The 20,550-nt window shown below is 43.4% G+C and overlaps 1 protein-coding gene across 1 annotated transcript; it reads right to left on the bottom strand.

Annotated features, from left to right (window-relative positions):
- Positions 1 to 3,453: 3,453 nt before the first annotated feature.
- Dmrt3 (doublesex and mab-3 related transcription factor 3) lies at positions 3,454 to 18,252 on the bottom strand. Its single transcript, XM_046459463.2, has 2 exons — positions 17,424 to 18,252; positions 3,454 to 5,161 (listed from the first exon to the last, which is right to left on the bottom strand). Exons 1-2 carry the CDS (start codon positions 17,884 to 17,886, stop codon positions 4,194 to 4,196), a joined length of 1,431 nt encoding a protein of 476 aa, XP_046315419.1. The 5' UTR covers positions 17,887 to 18,252; the 3' UTR covers positions 3,454 to 4,193.
- Positions 18,253 to 20,550: the final 2,298 nt, after the last annotated feature.

Below are 20,550 nucleotides of genomic sequence, written 5' to 3'. Positions count from 1 at the left end.
AGCATATCCTGGATAGACCATCAACAAAAGGCAAGATTGCCTCTTCTGAGACTCCTCTGCCCTCTGAGATTGGAATTTGGGGAGGATGCATTCGGAAATGATTTTTTTCCAGTAACGACAACGTTCAGTTCCACATAAGAAATGAAATTGAAGCATTGATCTTATTTTTCAAATATAGGATAGCTTCAATATTAAAATTAACATATAAATTTAGCATCCATCTTATTTTCGACTTGCTTCTGCTGAGTAAATGCACATATAAAGAATGAATCACTGAAACAGTATGCAGGGAAATCAAGTTCATTTTTCAAATATGTCAGTTCAAATTCAGTCAGAGCCTGTTTTCTGGGCACCCAACAAATGTTCCCACGATGCCCCCTCCCATCATCTCTGGCCTGATCTACCCATAGGGCAAACTGAGGACCTTGGAAATAAAGTTCCTGAGAACAAGTCCTGTAATATCTGACTGCTACCCCTCCCACCCTCTTCTCTAGTGCTGTTTTAAATGTTCTTTGGATCTTAGAGAACTGTTGATTAACTTAACCAGTGGTCCAGGATCACTGCCCCTTTTCCCTAGAAACTGTTGCCTCCCCAGTTGCCCTGCTAATAATTTCAACCACAGCTATTTGCTGAAAATACGCCTTGCTTTTCAATTCATCTATGAAACTATTCTCTTGCCCCATCATTAGGGGTGTTGCTAATTCTTAAAACTCAGAACTCCAGGGCAAGGGCTGGGGTTGTAGCTCAGTGGTTGAGCACTTGCCTTGCACATGTGAGGCACTGGGTTTGATCCACAGCACCACATAAAGATAAACAAATAAAATAAAGGTATTATTTCCATCTACAACTAAAAGTATTTTTTTTAAAAAACCCTGCAGGGTGAAACCTATTATACCCAGATACCACTAGTAAACTGGTATCAAACGGAAGGATTAGAGGCACCAGAAAAAAAAAAAAAACAGTCCTCCCTTTGGGGAAAGGATAGCATATTTATGCTGTTGTCTGGTCCTTTACTAAGCAGAAGTCCAGAAACAAGCATTGCTGATCCCAAATGTGTATTAAAACTAATAATTATTAACACTGAGGCCAAAGCCATTTGAACTGGTTCTAGGGTATGTGCTAACTTGTTCACCTTGCCACAGTAAAGTAGATGGGAGTGGGGGGCAATTTAGAAGTCTCAGTGTAAGAGTTATATCCCTCAGTTCTTTTATTTGGCATAGAGTTGAGAATAAAACCCAAGGTAAAGAGAGACGTCGTTCTCCAACCTTATTGAGTTTACAGATTACCTGAAAAAGATGATAAAAATGCATTCAGGGATTCTGACTCAAGAAGCGGGGCCCAGGAATCTGCTGTGGAAAGTTAGTATCTGGGTACATGGGGCATTTTGAGACAGAATGATTTAGAATGTGACTACTCACCCCCCTACACACACACACACACACACACACACACACACACTCATACATACTCACACACACTCACAGCATCTTAAAGGAACAAAGCATTTACACTGAGACCAGAAGCTGGCAGATCCTCACCAGAGGAGAGAGAGAGCCACTATAACTGAATGTGAATTAACTTTCTATCAGACAGGACTGGCTCCCAGGTTAAATATCAGTTGATGAAAACTGGAAGTGTACAGCCAAGCACCCAGATGTTTTGTCTGAGTGATGGAATGTAATTGGAAGTTGGGTGATTTTATTCTCTCCGCATCCAGATGTCCAGTTCATGTGAAAGAGTAGCTGAGTACCTGTGGGCAGAGGAGAACTCAGTTCCCTTGAGTTCTGCATGCCACGGCAGAATAGTCTTTGAGAGCTGAGTTACAATCTAATGGACTCAGCCATCAGGACTGCAGAGGGAGAAAAACCAGATACTGGGGCAAGACAGGAACTTCACGACAAATGTCTTCCTTCAGACCCCTGACCCACCTTACCTCACCAAAGCAAAAACATTTCTTTCTTTGGAACATTATGTTGAAGATCAAATATACCTGCATTAGCTTATGAATAAATTGCTTTCCAGATAATTCCATTTTGTAGGTCATCTTAAAAAGAAGTGACACCAACAATCTGCAGGTGAAATCATGCTGTGAGGACATGGAAGGGCCAAGTTTTGCTCAATCTGGGTCACTCACCCTGAAGAAGTAACATCTAGAAACAGACTTTGTAGCAACTTAGTTACTGGGAGGTTGTTGTTGTTGCTTGTTAAGTAAACATGGATAAACCATGGGGGTGAAAATGCCTTTGAAAGTACATTTGCCCTAAGTAGGCCATTGCCATCACAAAATGTCCTGGACGTGTGTCTTTAGAATCAGGTGCAAATTACTCTCCTCTCCACTCCTTCACTTTTATTCTTTATGTAAACACCAAGGTAACAATAAAATGCATTTACTTTCAAACACTTTGGTATGTAACTAGGTCAATTAAATACATATTAGTCTACCTAATGTAAGGAATTTTGCCTCCTCAAAGATTTCTCATTCCAGAAGTTCCCCCATGGAAACAAAGGGAGAATGTTCTTTTATTTTGAATAGGACCCTTTCCCCTGGGGCCCACTCTAGGCCAGGAGCCTCTCAGGCTCACACACTTGCCCTTCCCCCTCCACCACTCAAGGGCCCTTCAAGGCTTATTCTTGCATTGGGAGCTGCCACATCCTTATTGTGTAGAAGATCTTATTCATTTGCTTATTTGCGTTCCCTTCCACATTCATAACTTTATTGTCTGACCTAAGCAATCATACTTTTCAAGCACTTTGAAGAATGGAAACAGTAAGTCAAAGAAGTGGCTGGTGCGGGCATCACTGAATGTTACCATTTGAAAATTCTGTTGAGAGAGAGAGAGAGAGAGAGAGAGATATGAGTGAGAATTTGCCATATATAGCACCCGAGAAATGCTTTTGCAATGAAGAGGGAAAGTCCTTGATGTTTTGCTTCAAACTAGAATGACATCTTCTCTAAGTGGGAATGAGGGCATCACATTTTGTTATGCTGAGTGCAAAATTGCTGAACTTAATAGGAGCAATAGCTTTCATGTACTGAGAACTTTCTTTTAGATGCTGTGCTAAGCACTTTCCTTCCTTCCCACATTTCACTGTACATTGTTGGGAATTTTTCATTTCATTGTTCTTAATGGGATTCTCCATTGTAATCCCTGCTTATCTTGGACTCGTGAATAATTTGGACAATAATACAGATAGTCCATTCTCTTAACCCAGCAGGCAGGCATTCCATAAGTTTTGGAGACATGAATGGATGAATGGAAGAAATGAATTAAGTCTATTCTTGACCAAAGTTCTAGTCTTTCTGACTACAGTCCTAAAACTTTATCATTCATATTTCTCAAAAAAAGTCTTATTTAATTGATAACTTGGTTCCTGACCCATGCACTGTTAAGTAGCTTTATACCAAGTTTCTGTTTTCAGAGATCCTCTTTCCACAAGTAGAAATGACATAAACCAAGATCATCTCCTTAGTTTATTTTTTTTTCTAGAGTCCTTAGCATGCTACATTAACCTGACAAAGCTTAATCTTGTGTTCATTTCACAATACATTTCATGCAGTTCACAGCTGTGATTGGTTTTACATTGACATTACACATGTTTCGATTCAGCCATGTGAAAAGAATATTCTTAATGGAGTTTGTCTCTGAAAACTGTCCAAGCTTAAATAAGCATCTGAGCAGTTCACTCTATTCTGAAGTGCAGTCTCTCTTTAAAATGCAAGAAGGATTTTTAATGTAAGAGTATAATGTCCCTGTTTATAGTCCATTTGCAACTGAACCACTTCCTTTAGGTTTCACATATCCTGAGGAATCCTCTTTTACAAAAACGCATTCAAGTATACTAGATTATTTAATATTCCAGGTTGAGTTTAGGAGCAAGGCTGACCTTCAGCTTTATATCCCCAAATAAATCTCCCACGGACCCCAGCCTTCCCAGCACTATTCTTTGCATTAGACTCTCTTTTACAATAAACATTCAGCACTAAAGCCACAGAGCAGAGCTATTTGGCATTTTCCAGTGAAGTGCAAGAAATTAAATAAGTTATGTTTTTATTGCTAATGTATAGAATATCAAGCACAGTCACTTTGTCAAACAGAAGGAAAGGGTATACACTAGATGTGGCCTCTCCTGGGGCACCCCAGGGTTGAAATGCATAGAAAGTGTCACCTGGTCACCACCCATGCACTACCACTCTAAGAGGATGTGTTGAGTATTCTGGAGTCCGAGGAGTCAGACCTCTCGTCATAGTCATCCTCGGTGTAAATGGACTGCTTTGTCACAATTGGACACCCATCCTCAGGAATTGAGATCCGAGGGTCTTCCGAGGCGCGGGTGGGGAGGACAGGCGAACTTCTGAAAACGCTGGTGGAGTTACTGGGGAAGGGACTGACATACTGGGACCTCAGCTGGTACTGCTGCTGCAGCGTCATGGTGTTCCACAGGGTGACATCGTTGGGCAAAAAGGGGCTTGACTGGTTTCTTGCCAGTGTGTTCCTCAGCATCAGTGGGTACCGGGGTGGCTGGGGGAAAGGGTGCTGCAGAGGCACGGCTAAGGGGTTGGGGACAACATTACTAGAGTCCGCAGAAAACCTCAACGTGTCTGGGACTCTAAAGGCGGAGCCCACGGACCATTTGGACGAAGAGATGGGGTAGGAGCTCAAGGTGTGTTCAAAGATGTGCCCGTTAGAAGGCAGCACGAGGCTCTCGGCTTCCGCAGAAGTTCGCTCAGCACCGCTCACTGAAGACCGGCTGGACAGAAGGACTTCCACAGCGCTCACCAGGTCCCCGCCGCAGCCTTTCAGGATGAGCTCCAGCACGGTGGGCTTCTGGTTGGGGAAGATCTTTTTCAACACTTCAAGCGGGGGTCTGTTGGCTTTCAGGCTGAAAGGCAGAGACACGGTCCCTGATGGGCCCTCAATCAGGAGGTGATTCTGCTCGGCAGCGTGGTACTTGGGGCTGCCAGGCCTACTCTCTGGGTTGCCTCCATTTTTCTGGACGGCGTAGCCCCCTTCATCCACCGACACTATTTCTGGGCTCTCAGGGGTGAAGCAGCTCTTACTCTTAGCCACATCTGGGGAGCTCCTCTGGTCCGTGTCTTTGTCACTGAAGACCTCAGCATTGTCCGCAGAGTTGCCATCTCCAAGTCGTTCTTCAGTCAAATCTGAAAAGCAGAGAACAGCTGAGTTAATCCTTTCCTGATGTGCATAAAGAGGAACAGATGTGTTCAGGAGAGAGTTATACACAGGCTTCTTGGAAGAGGAAATGCATCTCAGTGGGTCATAACATACTAACATCCTAGAAAAAAAAAGAAAAGAAATCCAAACTACATCACTGACAAATGGGTGGGGGCGGGGGGACTGTAAATAAAATCTAGAAATCAGAGTGGTTTCTCAGAATGCTGTGTACATGAAAGCTTGCCTTAAACACAGAACAGCTATGTGATCCTATAATGGTGGAAGACCTGGCTTTGGAGCAGAAATAGCCTCTGTGAGTCTGAGCTGGGGAGGGGAGCACCAGAGTACAACCCAGGGAAGCAGGAAAAGAAGCCCTGGCTTGTCCTCCAGCTCCCCTTCTGAAGGGGAGGAGGTCCCTTTGTAATCCAGGACATCATCAGCTGTTGCACAACCCGCATACCTATAGGGAATTTTAATATTTCAAAATCTGTTTTCCCATAAGCTGATTTGTGTTAATATGTCTCTGTGTACCAGACAGTGTGCTTCACCAGGTTGCCATGTACAACAACTAGTTAATGGGATTTCCAGAGCAAAAGAAAGATACCACTATAGAGTTGAAATCTTTTTTAAAAAATCCTACTCAGAGGGCCTGGCAAACTCAGTTGCCTGTAACCTGCACTAGAGGGCAAACAAAACCAGTTGTGAATTCTGGACAGCTGGACAGGTTGCTGGAGAGGAAAAAGGAAATGGCTGGAAAGGGTTTGTGAGACTGTACAGGGAGTGACACCCATCAGTGACGCCACAGATCCACAGATCCACATCCATGGGTAGCAACAGGTAGATATGTCTGTTTTGTTAGTGAAGTTCATAAAAATGACTTAAAGGTAGATTGATTAATTGATTGATTTTTGCAGTGCTGGGGTCTGGAACCAGGGCCTCTTGCTTGCTAGGCAAGCACTCTACCATTAAGTCACACTCCCAAGCCCCCAAAGTAGCTTTTGAATTATATTAAAAGAAGAAGGGAAAAAACTTCCCCAATAAAGCTGAGACTTGCTATGAAATACACCAGTTGCAAATTTGACATTTTGACCTAAGGCATTGCCCCCAGTAAGGGACAGTATTACAGTGCTAAGCAGGCAGAAAGAAGAGGGTAAGAGTGAGTTGTTTTGTAGTAGTAAATTCTAACAGACCTCTATAATAAAGGGACCTATTTTTTAAACTAACAAGCAATATATAGAGAGATTTTTATCCTCTTTTTAAAAACATGTACTTAGAGGGGCTGGGCTGTAGCTCAGTGGTAGAGCACTTGCCTAGCATGCATGAGGCACTGGGTTTGATCTTTGGCACCACAAAAAAATAAACAAAATAAAGGCATTCTATATATCTATAACTAAACAAAATTTTTTTAATTAATTAAAAAAAAAAAAACCATATACTTGGACTGGGGCTGTAGCTCAGTAGTAGAGCACTAGCCTAGCATGTTCAAGGCCCTTGGTTGATCCCCAGCACCACTAAAACAAAAACATAACAAACAACAAAATGCTATAATATATACTAGTTGTGGCTACTCAATCCAGGGTAACTGATCTGAAGATAAAAATTCCTAATGACTCAGTCAACTGTTGGCTTGCCTATGTTTTCATCTGCCCTTCCTGAATAGCCTCATTGTCGTCCTCTCTGTGGGCACACCTGATCACGAGCAGCTAGCCAGCCGGTGAAATTTCATCAAAGCAGCTTCCAGAAACTATCTTATCCTATTTATTGTTGTTTACTTTAAAAACCTGAAACAAAGGCCCATTTATGAAAGTTTTTCTAATGTGGCATGTGTTTTAAGTATAAATGAAAAGCAAAACTTTGGTTTCTTACATGACAATAAATACGAGTAAAACATTAAGTATGTTTTAAAATATTTTTATATGAGTGCAACTTTTGATCATAAATCGGATACAAATTCATACTTATGCAAATTTAATTAAACTGTTTCTTTTTTAATACAAAACATTAAGTATCCAATATGGGGCTCATTTGCAATCCACACACATGAAGCCAGCTTTGCTTTGTATGATGACTCTGGAACACAACCTATCTTTACAAGAAAATTTGACATCTTCTCTCCTACAACTTCCTAGATCAGGGACCCCAATGTTCTCTTCCCAGTTATTGTAGTATATGAATCCATCTCCCTAATCTACAAGACAAAAACAGCAACAAAAGTTTCTATGGATTCACATTCTAAATAATCAACTATACCTATTCAAATTTTCCTTACTCACAACCCCATACACACCTCTTGTCTGTTTCTCTATTATTAAACGCTGGAAAATGAGTAGACAGTGATAATATGTTGACTCAGCAATGAAATGGGAATACAATTGGACTTTGGCCCTTACTTAATGGAGCTTGGGAAAACAGGTCCAATACTCTAGCCAGGTAAATATGGACATAAGATAATGTTTGAAATATTATATGTCTCCAAACCCTTTTGTTATTTAATTTTAGTTTGTCAGCATCAGGTAATTATATTCCTTTCATATGCAAGACATGGAGGGAAATAGAATAAAGAGTCGAAAATATCAGGAAGTATAAGATTCATCCCTAACATGTGGAACTTATTATTTGGAAGGGGGGGGGAATAGGATGCACATGTAGCAGGTAAAGCAAATGCAGCCAGGCAAGACTTTCTAAGCATCCAACATGATGTACGTTGTAAACCAATGTTCTAGCAAGACTATATACAATAGCTACTGGTGGAAGCAACACAAATGTTCATCAGATGAATGAATAAATAAAAGGCAGCACATACATATGATGGAATATTACTCAGCCCCTAAAGAGAATGAAATTCTGATACAAGCTACAACATGGTTAAACCTTGAAAACATTATGCTATCTGAAATAAGTTGGACACAAAAAGAAAAATAGTATGACCCAAATACATAAATACTCTTTATGTATTTGCCCATTCTAGATACCTAGAATGGGCAAATACATAAAGACAGAAAATAGAATGGTAATTATCAGGGGTGGAGGAAGAGAGAATGGAGTTATTGTTTAATGCATGAGGAGTTTCAGGTTAGGATGATGAAGAAGTTCTAGAAATGGCTGGTGTTGATAGCTGAACAACCACTGAACTGTATACCTAAAATGGCTAATATGGAAATTTTTATGTTATATAATTTTTATCACAACACAAAAGAAAAAATATAATACACAGTAATCAAAAACAGGAGATGGTGAGGATTTTTTAAAACTTTTTTTAGTTTTAATTGGTACAATATCTTTATTTATTTATTTTTATGTGGTGCTGAGGATTGAACCCAGTGCCTCACAGGTGCAAGGTAAGTGCTTTACCACTGAGCTACAGCCCCAGCCCCAGGATTTTTTAAGTAAGAGCAATGACGTTTCTTCTTGGGAATAAAGGGTGTATTAAGACAGCTAGAAAGCTCAAAACTCAGCTATTTCTTAAAAATGTGAACCTAAAAATAGCTTTGTGGTTTTTAAGAAATATTTTTTAGTTGTTCATGGACCTTTACTTTATTTATGTATTTGTATGCTGAACTGAGAATCGAACCCAGTGCCTCACACATGCTAGGAAAGTGCTCTACCACTGCACTACAACCCCAACCCTAGCTTTGTGTTTTAAAAGGTAAATTTTACTCACCTTGAATGTGTTTCAAACACTGGGAACATTTCAGGAAAAAAAAAATGTTTAAGTCTGTCAACCAAATTCACTCTTCCATACTTTAAGTCTCCCAAAGAGTGGAGTGACCCAAAAAGCAGGTTAGTGAGAGAATTGGGGAATGTTATTCTGACTAGGATAACAGATCTACATTACAAAAATAAAGCATTGTTTAAAGGTGACAACAGATATATTCTCCCTAACACCTAGATACTAGGTGGCAGGATTATAAGTCCAAATCCACTTTGTAAGTCCAAAATTCCACTTTTGTATCCAGTTTCCTAGGTTCTGCAGATCACAAGAGGTCCCAGATCACAGGAGTGCCTTTCTGTTGGTTGTGCTAGCTTTGGTCCCTGCCAGGGCACCATGTACTTTGGTTACTTCTTAAGAAGGGTGAGAGGTGGTACGAATCATCCACCCTTCTCCACAGGTTTCTCGGCTGATCAGCACTCTCCATTTGGGTATCCAGGCTATAACTAAAAAGTGAGAAATGCTGACAGGATGTCAAAAGAATCAAATCTACAAATTCAGGGCAACCCAACCAATCAAGTTCAGCACTGCTTATGCTGTGTTCAAAGGAAAGATAGAAGATAATGAAAGAAACGAGGACCAAGGTTCATACACCTGAGCAGCAGTTAAAGTCCTGCTCTGAGGTCCAGGGCCAACTGAATACCCATCACATCCAAGGTTATTGGGGTTTCAAAATTGAGCAAAGAAAGACTGGCCTCCAAACTTACACCAAGGTAATTCCTCATCCAACAATAATTTCAGAAAGGTAGAATATATAGTGCCTGCAAGTTTGTGGCACTATGGTGACTAGGACTTGGTTGTATTAATGTACCTAAACTAAATGCATTATAAATTATTCTATTTTAAATACAGATTTTCAGAAGTAATTATAGAGGGTAAGTTTTGAGTTGTGATAAATTGTAATTTAATAACAGGTGTTTCTTTACATCTCTAAATTTTTTTCCTAAATGGACTTTACAAATTGTTCAAGTTGGTTCAAAACACAAAGGCCTTTCTACATGATGAAATGTGAAACTGCCAACTAACAAAATGAAACAGGAAATGCTCCTGAAACACTTTCCTGTCTTTCTTCTTGAAACGGAGACCCCCAATTCCTAGAACATAAGGAGTAAGAGTATATTTCAACTGATATTTTAAACTCTAGTATATGGGTAGAGAAAACTAAAGCTACTAGTCAAAAAGTAGAAAGAAATCAATTTTATCTGATATTATAAATCAGTAATCGATGGTCATAGAATGTGCTATTTCTAATGTAAAACATTCAAATGCTTCTAAAATTTTTACTAAACATTTGTGATTAAATTTCATATTTCATGAGGCAAAAATACAGCCTTCTCTGAAATAAGCTTTTCACTAATGTAATGATTTTTTGAAACAAGTAGATATTCAATTAAGAAAAAAAGTTTTTTATGGATAATAATGCAATCAACTTTAAAGTGTGTATGCCATAAGAGTCATGAGACTTTTTTTAACTGCAAAACTTTTAACTAAATAGAGAAAATAATGATTTACATAAAAAGTTATTTCAAAATTCAGAATTACAGTTTGCAAAATCTAACTTTCTCTGGATTTTTTTTCATATAAAAACACAATTCTGTAAAAAAAAAAAAATCTATGTATTCATTTTGAGTACTTTGAGAAAGACCACCACACATATGAAACAAACATTCTGCACAACACATAAAAAAAATCTTTTTGACTTAAATGTCATGAATTTTCTACATTCTACCCAATTATATCTACAAAAACAAAAGATATCTGACAACCAAAATGAAAAACCGAAAGCTCTGGAATAAGAGAGCAATTTCCTAGCTCAATTTCAAAGTTCTGTTCACTTGAGCTTTGGGTAATACACCTTTAAGTAACAGTTCCCTGGCAGGTAGATTTCTAAGCATAGCATTTCATAGCAATAGCAGAAGAGCACAGGCTCTGGAGGGACCTCTGCCCAGTCAGTATTCTAACTGGGGACAAGCTTTCACACTTTCTGCAACTGTTGTTAGCTCACACTAGAGGTGATGACTCATAAAAAGCTGAATGGTTGGAAATTTGAAGTGTAACAGGGAATGAATCTTGGTCTAAAAACTTTCCTTTTCTTCCTGGGGGCAGGATTTGTAAAAGTAACAAGTCATGCTTTGCTTCTAAAAATCATTAGCAACACTAGTTTAATTATATATAAAGGAATCAAGATGGTTCCCTGGGACCAATGTTTTGAGGGGACATTGGTATCAAGGACAGGGTTGCCTTAAGGGAGTATAGTTTGTGACTGTGGACTTCATATATCTTGCAAAATTTTAGTTTTGATCTCTATCTCAATTCGTAAGGGAACACTTTTCAAGAAGTAGAGGAGGAAATTACCTACAAATCTACATGTTTATTTCTAATTTACAAAAATACAGCGAGTTACTCATTTATCCCTCTATTTAACAAATACTCTTAAATCCTTTACTATGCACTGTGCTAGGTAAGATTATACACAGATGATCATCAAAACATTACCTCTAGGCCACCAAGGTATTTATGGTTTACTAACTAATCCTGTAAAATTCCAAGTTATCTGCTCAGTTGGTCAGATTTTACCATGAAACATAGCAAGAAACTCAGAAGCCAGCAGTCCGGCAGACTAGTGTCTTCATGGGTGGAAATATTGTAAACATTCATACTTAAAGACTATGGGTGCTACAGATATGAACACTGAACGAAAAAAAATAATCATCAGTGGAGAAAAGTAGAACTTTGATATCAGCTTGTAAAATCTATGTGTGCCTATAATTGCAATCAAGAAATTGTAGATTGTATGGACAACTGGTGTCCTGGGTGTTGTTTTTCATAATGTTATTGTTACCTGGTAGTTGATTGAGTTTTTATAGCTGTTTGACTGCATAATAAAATAGGGGGAACCCTGCCTACTTATGTTTTTGTTTCCCTTCTGAGGACAGTAGGATGTGTTGCTTGGGCAAGCTTATGTCTCACTGAAGGGTTGTGGGAGTCTGGTCATAACCTGACACAAATACAGAATGATGGACCTATGATGACTGAGGCCCACCAGACAATCAGAGCCCACAGGACTAGACAAGGGGGTCCCAGAACTTGAGAGGCTAATGGCTGAGGGGTTAAAAGGTGAAACACGAGAGGAAAGCAAGAGGGGAAGAAGTAAAGAAGAAAAGGAAAGAGGAGGCAGGCAGGCAAATGGATTTTCACCAGGCTCTGTCTTCCTCCCTGTGAGGAAGAAGTGCAACATTTCCAGAAAGGGGCTCCAAGTCCTCCAGGGACTTTGATTTATGAAGATTTACTCCCTTTCCCTCTGTAAGGCTGTTAGCAGAAAGTGCTGACTGGCTGCAGCAAAGAATTTCTCATCAATGCTCTTTGATTGTATTTTGCAAACAAAATGCCTGTTGCTTGGTAACATTTCACTTGAGCCTGACCTTCTCCGAAAGTTATTGCTATCAGATTCGATTTACACTGTCCTCCTGTGATTACTGTAATCTTTTAAACCAGGGAGTTCATCCATCAGGGAAAAGAAAAGTTGGTTGTGTAAGTGGAGAGCACGGCTATCCGCCAGATTTATAACGCTGGGAGTGTGCTGGGGGGAGACTCTTCCCCAGAGGGCAGTGGACTCTGGTTCCCAGACGTGGAACACTCTGGGTTTTCCTGCCCGCCCAGTTCTCAGGCCATAAGATGGACACCAGCCTCCCTGTGGCCCTCCAGGCAACTGGTTCCGCTGAGTTCTGCAGCCTAGGGTGGCTAAAATAACCAGATGCCCAGTTAAGTCCCAGTAACAGCTAATAGCTGACTTTTTTTTTTTTTTTTTTTTTTTTTTTTTTTTTTTTTTGAGGTGGTGGTAGTGGTGGTGGTGTAATGGAGAGGTCGGTTAGCATGCTTTTTGCTAAATCTGGCAAGCCACCTCAGGGCTCCTTTGGACTGAGAAAGTAAGAAGCCCGTAGACTGTGGGTGAAGGAGCAGCGTCCCTGAGGCCGAGTGCAGGAATGGCTAGGTGACGGCTAGAGCCTTCTCTTTGGCGGACACTGCACCCGGTTCCCCAGTAGCCGAGAGTCAGGAAGGACCGGGGCCCAGAGAAGCCGCGCGACCCCACAAACGATCGCTCCCTGCCATTCGGTCCAGAGGGGAAAGGGAGAGCCAGGGTCCCTGTCCCAGGCCAGCTGCTCCCCCTGCCCCATCCACGCGCACCGCCCTGCACCAAGCTCTCTTAGCTGTCCGTGCACCCGCCTGCAAGACCAAGGGCTAGAATGTCTCAAACCACCCCCCGCCGGCGCCGCAGAGTCCCACCCAGCCAGGTTTGAAAGAGGCAGTCACATTTTTTTTTTAACCTAGTTGGTTTTTGCTTTTTAAGCCCTCACTTCCAGACTTAGTTTTTCATTTCATAGGTACCGTTCACAAGCGACTTTTAATTCTTTCCCGCTTCTTTCTTCCCTCCTAGCCTGCAGTCACAAAAAAATTTCTGTTCCCAGCCTGGATGAGTATTCCCCCTAACAGCTATTATATTTGCAGGTGCTTCTATTTGGGAGAAACATTTTTTTTTCAAAAAAAGCAAAATTAAGCCGGGCTCCGTGGTGCATGCCTGTAATCCCAGCAGCTCCAGAGGCTGAGGTAGGAGGATCACAAGTTCAAAGCCAGCCTCAGCGAGGCCCTAAGCAACTTAGTGAGACCATGTCTCAAAATAAAAATCATAAAAAAGGCTCGGGATGTGGTTAAATGCCCCTGGAGTTCAATCCCTGGTGCCAACAAAACAAAACACCCAAAATTTAAATTAGGAAGCAGATGGGGGAAGACCCAATCAAACTGAAGCTGAAAACCCAGAGCAAGCATAAAGATGTAAAGATGCCCAGAGCAAAGAAGAGGCACGAGATAAAATAAAATAAAGGCAGTTTCTTCAAATCTTCTAACTTGTCTCCCTGTAGTTAATCTTGTCCTCTCCTTTCAGAAGAAATAGACTGGAAAGGAGGTCTACTTTCCTATTTGATCCTGTTCTCTTAATTCTAACCAAATATGTTTTGATTTCTTTCTCCCTTAAGAACATTTAAAAGATTTTTGTATACATATTTATCTTGATGTCAGATATAGACCTAAGAACAATCTACAGCCACAGATCATTCCTGTCCAGGTACCACGGGCTTTGGCCACCCAGGACACTCTACTGGAGGAAAAGTTGGGGATAGGGAAAAGTTTGGGGGTAAAAAGCCACAACACAGGACTGTCACTTCAGCTTCTCACCTTGGCTGTGACCCTTAACTTCCCTCAGCTCTGGAGCCCATGGTCCTGAAAGGCTGGTGAGGCTGGCTGAGACTGCTGATTCAGACATACTAACAGCTGAAAGATGTCCCTGCTTCCTGTGATATTTTCATGGGGGGGAGGGGTATGAGAAAAAGTAGAGGGAACTTAGGAGAATAAGTGAATTCCATAGTATGTATAAAGAAACATTTACAATTTGAGGCTTAATCAAAAATCTAGTAATTCCAAGTCCGTCATTGATAGTAATCATTGATAGTGCAGAAGAAATCTACACTTAAAAAGACAAAAAGAATATTACAATCCATAGCTAGAAGTAAAGATCATTAGAATATGGAAATTCTCCTTAGAACCATATTGAAAGGGATGTTCAAAAACACTGTTGGATTCCTTTAAAGAATCTGAAACAGAATTTGGGAAAGGTATCTTCCAGTTACAAAACTTAGCTTTGGTATTAAGATGTTGCTCCCTGAACCTGAAGGTTTTTCTCTAGGATGCACAGCAAACACACTCTAGTTCAAGATATGTGCTTTTCTCAAAGATTTCTAGAGAGGAAAAACATTCTCTGAGCTGGTGGCACCTTCATTTCTATCCAAGAAAAAAAGAAAATCTCTCTACTGCTATGTACTACAGAGGCCTTTTGCCCTGCAAAAAGGCTAGCCACGTTCATTAGCTCAAAGTTCACAAAGAAACAGATCTGCATCATTTGCCAGCAGATATTTAGAGATTTCTATGCATGAGTATTTACTGTACTTGTGGATCTACCTTTCGAATACAGCTTTGCTTACTCTGTATATATTGTGAGCTACTTATAAAGGAGTATCTGATATGCTTCTAAATATCCCTGGTATGTTACATCAAATACATTAAAAATAACTTCCCCCCCCCAAAAAAAAGGTGTAACCCATAGAATAACAAGCATTCTCAGCCAGTTTTCTCTAACTTAACCCCAAATAGACTTTCTCTTTATGTACACTGCATAGAATCGGTTTGCCTGTGTGCTTATAATTCCTAGTGAAAAATAATTATCTGTTCTTTTCCCTGTCCCACTTCATTGGATAGGTGACTGGCTATTTAAAAAAAAGGATAGAATTACGCGGTCAAACTGAATGAAAGAAGAAAACAAAAGTTGTGCAAATCAACATACAAGGTATATGGTAGGCTGGAAGCCTAGCCCTTGGTGTCTGCTGGCTCAATCCCTCAAAATAATCACTGGGACCTCTCCTTCCAATTACTTGTTTTCAATTTGGAGGGCTTAGCCTATTCCTCAATACTTGATAGAAGTAAAGAGCACCAGGTCGGGTTTGTCCAGTTGAAATCTGTTTCCTTTTTTTATTCTTCCAAAGCATGTGTCCTGCTGCTTTTGCAGCTCCAACTCCACCTTCCCTCTTGGCCTCTTTACTACTCCTCCTTCCCTAGTTCTTTTGGATTTGGTAATTCTTTATAAACCACGAACTTTTAGATAATAAAAGAACAATCTGAAGAGCATAGGAAGTGAAAGGAATCCCCTCTTGGACAAGAACCACAGAAACTAATGCCACTTTACAGTGGGGTTGTAGGACAGGCATTCACTGTAAAATGCTACCTCTGACATGAACTCAGAAACCCGCTCTAGTTCTGGTGGCAATGGACCCAGGGAAACTGGAAAAGGAAAAATTAAGAAAATAGGTTAGCCTATAATCACTTCTAGAGTAAGTCCAAACTCTCCTAGTTCCTTGTTCAAATCTTAAGACAAACAAGGAAGGCAAACAACCATAAGGAACAAAAAGCAAAACCAAAAATTCCTCTTTTGCCCTCTCTTGTTACTCCGTGGCAAATCTGTATATATGAGGAGATGCAGGAACAAAAGAGAGACAACTGGAGGGCATGTCCTGAGAAATATTCGGCTTTGGACTAAATATCTGAAAAACCCATGTGCAGTAAACTCTTCTGTCCTTAAAACACTCAGTCCTGCCCTTCACATAAGCTGCTCTAAGCACTTCAGGCCTCCAAAGCATAACTGAGCAATGGGGCAGCAGAAGGGACCCTCCAGGATACCATCAACTCACCAGTGAGTGTGCAGTTTTCCCAGCTCCAACCAGCAATCCAGTGCTCCTGAAAATCTCTCAGGGAAACTATCTTTTGAGTTGTGGGGGAAGGCAACCACTCTTCCTGGGTTCAACTTAAGGAAAGGCTCTGAGCCTTCTGGTTCTTAATTGCAGCACACCTGCTTCCTTGAGGAGATGGATTTTTTTTTCTTTATACATGTGCCCCAATGAAAGGGGAGCACTGAACACATGTCCAGAGTTCCAAGAGCCATCAAAGGAAAGCTTGGGCTACCCAGACCAGGACAGAAGCTAGAGATTTCCCAGGATGAAAAAGAATGAGACTCAATTTGGGAGTGCCACTCAGGAGGCCCATCTCCAGGGCTTAGGGCAGACCCCCACCCCCAATAAAGCATTGCAGAGGAGGCGGGCAAGAAGAGCAGAGGAAAGGGGAGATAAGAAAGTCTTTGCTCCAGAACCAGGGTTTAGCAGCCTGAGGCCCAATCCCACCTATAACCTGGGAAAGGGCTTGCCAGAGTAGTTTTCCTCCCTGTAGATAAAGTTTGTTTTTATTTCTTTAAACCAGAAGGACAGCTCAGGTGGCCTGGCAAAGGGTGTTAAAGGACCTACGCGGTTCTGCAAAAGATGACTCTGGACACTCGAGATTCTCGGTCCACTATCAGGTTAGGAGTCTTTCGGGACCTTTTAAATTATTGTTCCTAAAAGAGGCTTCTTTAACCAAATCGCATGAGACTGGAGGGCACTGGGCACAGCTAAAAAGGTTACGGGTTCCCCCAAGTTGGAGATAACACGTCCTCGCTCCAATTACCCTAGGCCAAGCTCAGAAGCACGTCCAGTCCGAAAGTCAGCCAAGCTTTGGGCCTTGGCTTCTAAGCTTCACCTCCCCACCCTCAAATGTGAGCTCCTCTAAAACGCGCAGCCAGGAAAAAATGGTCACACAATAATGAGTGTGTGCACATGAGTTTAAATTTGGTCCTGTCCCGACTTCTCTATCCTTTGAATTTGACCGGTTCCCCTTAATCTGCGGAAGATGCCTGGCGATCCCGAAGCCAGCCCAGCCATTTGCTTGCCTTTCCCGCGGGGACCCAGAATCCAACTGCACGGGGTCCAGATCAAGGGAAAGTAAGAACCGGCCTAGTGGAGGTAGGCCTGTCCGACAAACTTCCCAAACTTGCCTCCCGAGCAGAACCACAGCAGACGTTCAAGTTTCCCACACCCCTGGTCAAGCTCGCACACCGCAGACGCTCTTACCTGACTTGGCGAGTTGTGCCTGCAGCGCTCCGGGCTGGGGCTCGGCGGCCCAGCGTAGCGCGGCGGCCGCGGCCAAGTCAGCGGCTGGGCGCGGCGGCGGAGGCGGCGGCGGTTGAGACTGCTGCGAGGTTGGAGGCGGCTGAGGGGTGGCAGCGGCGTCCCCAGGCGGCGGGGGCCCGGGCAGAGCGCGCAGCGAGTCGGGGATAAGGCTCTCCAAGCTCTCGTTGGCCTGCTGCCGGCGCAGCGCCACCTGCGCCGCCATGACTCGCTGCCTCTCAATGATAAGGATGCACTTCTCGCAGGTGCAGTCCTTGAAGCGACAGTAGCGTTTGTGGCCCTTGAGCCAGGACAGCACGCCGTGGTTGCGGCAGCGCGCGCATTTTGGCGTGCGCTGCAGGGGCGCCCGCGGTGGCTGCGACACTGGGCCGCCCATGTACAGGTAGGGGGAGCCGTAGCCGTTCATGCCCTGGGCTCCGGGAAGAGTTGGCGAGCTGGCGGCGGGGGCAGGCCAGCGGAGACTGGACAGCGGAGTTGGGGGGTCTGCTCAGGGTGCGGTCTCCGGGTGGCGCGACCCCTGGCAGCCCTGGAGGCCGCGTGCGTTCTGGGGAGGTCAGAGGTATTGCTCCAGTGGCGATCACAGCTTCGGCCTTACGGGTTCGCGCCCCGACCAATCCCCACGCCAGCGACGTCTCTGCCGGTTGCTGCTTTGGGCTCTGAGCCCAGCCCGCAAGTCCTCCTAAGACGAGGCGCTGCGGCGGCTGCAAGGAGCCGGCAAGAGCTCTGATTAAGGTCTGAGACAGCTGTCTGAAGCTCCGTTGCTTGCTGGCCAGGTCCAGCACCTCCTCCGCCTCCCTCTCTCAACCCCTCCTTCCTTCCCCCCGCCCCACCAGGGTCCTTGTCTCTTTTGCACTCCCCACCCCACACCTTCCTCGCGCCCCTAAGGTCCCTGCACTTCACCTTCCTTGCCACCTGCAGCCAGGTCACTCTCGCGGGGGCGCTCAAGGCCCCCTGATCCAAGCCCGCTCCGTTACCCCTTCCCGCCGCCGGAGGGACTGCGGCGTTCGGAACACAGTGGTGCACATAGGGCGGGGAAGGGGAGGATCGGCAGGAGTGAGGGTGGGGGTGCCTGTAAGCGAGTCAGGTGGCCGCTCCCCTACATTCTCATCTACTCTCTTTAGGCCTGATCTGGAGACATTGAGCCTAATGTCGCTGTTATACCGACACTCAGTGACAGACACACAGTTCCGCGAGGATGGAGCCTGAGGGAGCTTTGCGGGTGCACCCCAGACCTCACTCGGACCGATCCGTTTCAAGTTGTGGTCCCTGTGGCCACAGGAGAGTGGAGTTAGGAGTGACGGGGGTGGTACTGGTTCGGGAAGTTTGGGGTTCTTGATTTCCTTTTGCAGCATTATTTTCCCTCTTTTTTTTTGCAAGAAAATGAGCGTTTTTGAAAAACTGACAGTCCGACAACTCATGTTGCAGTCTACCTTTATTTTTCTACTTCCCCTTCTGGTTTTTAAATAAAAACCAGTCTGTGTCTTGAAGGGCCCAGGAAGTGCTCACCGCTGGGTCTAAACTCTCTGAGAGCGGGACCAAGGAGCCAAGTTAGCATCTGAAAAATTACAGGGTAAAATCTTCCCACTTCCCAGTAGCTATCGATTCATCAAATGGAGGTATCTCTTTACCCAATTCAAATCCCCACGAATCTGGGATTTAGTTAAAGATAGGGATGGAGCCACCCCGCTCCCCAACCATACACCCCAGTCATAAACGTCTTTGAGTGGGGTGAGAAAGGCCCTTGCACAAGACAGCATAAAAATTGGTTCAGAATATTATTTTGTGTGTTTCTAATCTCCTAAGAGTACCAATCTCTCCTAATGCAGACCACCATATACACGCATAGAGACGGCTAACCGCCCCCACCCCCAAACAAACAAAAGACTACTGGTGGATACAGTAGGCGCCAGGCAGCATAATGACTGTGCAAAGGGGTAAGTGGCAGTCCTGGCTCCGTCTGTTCGCGTTCTAAAAGCGTACACGAAGATAATCTTACAGCGGTGTGGACGAACCGAATGCTAGATGAGAGAATAGATGAGTCCGCTGCAAAGCCAGACCCCTCCGTTGCACAGAGGCCCTTGTCTGCTCCAGGAGGTCACATTATACAGCCCAGGAAGCAAGCAAGAACCCCGAAAAGGTCCCTCTCTTTTCTGCTGTGAATTCAAGTACAGCACCGCCAGGAGTTCTAAACAGCCAACCTCTGCCTAGAATGATTCGGAGAGGGGAGGGGATTAAAAAGGGGACCCTGTTAACCGTTCTGGGTTTCAGATACGTCTGGGAGTTGCGGGGAGCTGACCTCCTGAGGCTTAGGCTGGAAGATCTTGTTTTTGAGGGCTAACTCTGGAAGCATTTCCCCCCAAAGCGCATCAGGCCGGGACCCTTCAGCGTGGCCCCTTCTCTTATCCCCTTAATCCCTCCTCTCCTCCCACCCTTTGCTGGGAAAACAAGCCCTAAAACACTACAACTGGAAGGAATGTTCATAAATTCTCGGAACCGTAGGCAGAGATCCACCAGTCGCCCCATGGGCCTGAGGCAGGGAAGTGTGGAGCTGACAGAGAGTCGCTTTGCAAGACTATAGATACACAGTGTCGCGAATAGCACCGGATCTGGGAACTTTGACACTGAAATCTCTTGGAAATTCAGGAACCGTGAACTTTTTTCGAAGCCGAATTTCTCCTGATTTTCTTCAATGGTCAGCGGAAACAAAGAAAATGAGAGTAAAGTTTTTGTGTGTGTGTGTGTGTGTGTGTGTATGTTTAAGGAAAGCAACAGAACTCTGCACCAGGTTTGTGGGGGACATTATCACTCCCAAGGCAAACTCCTTTCCTCACTCCATCACCTAACCACCCAATCCCGATGCCACTCAAACAGTCTGGCATTATTTGGTCCGGGGGCCATTTCACTCCAGTGCACATCGGGGGCTGAGATCTAAATACTCATTTGATATAGCGCAGTAATCCTTTTCTCATATTTGATGGGAATGTTTTCCATATCCCAGTATTTGACAACATCTCCCTATAGGGACAGGTTTGTATTTATGTTGGTAAAATGTCCCCTGCCTCAAAGTCTA

This window comes from Marmota monax, unplaced genomic scaffold, assembly GCF_021218885.2.
Source record: "Marmota monax isolate L192 unplaced genomic scaffold, Marmota_monax_Labrador192_F-V1.1 WCK01_AAM20220418_F8-fsc00059, whole genome shotgun sequence".
Taxonomy (NCBI): Eukaryota; Metazoa; Chordata; class Mammalia; order Rodentia; family Sciuridae; genus Marmota; species Marmota monax.
This window is presented reverse-complemented; position numbering and strand designations above follow the sequence as displayed.

Excerpts from the sequence above, each read along its gene's own strand:
- Dmrt3 (XM_046459463.2), bottom strand. The coding sequence starts at position 17,886 with ATGAACGGCTACGGCTCCCCCTACCTGTACATGGGCGGCCCAGTGTCG. Across the intron at positions 5,162-17,423 it reads GGCACAACTCGCCAAGTCAG|ATTTGACTGAAGAACGACTT; the intron begins GTAAGAGCGTCT and ends TCTGCTTTTCAG.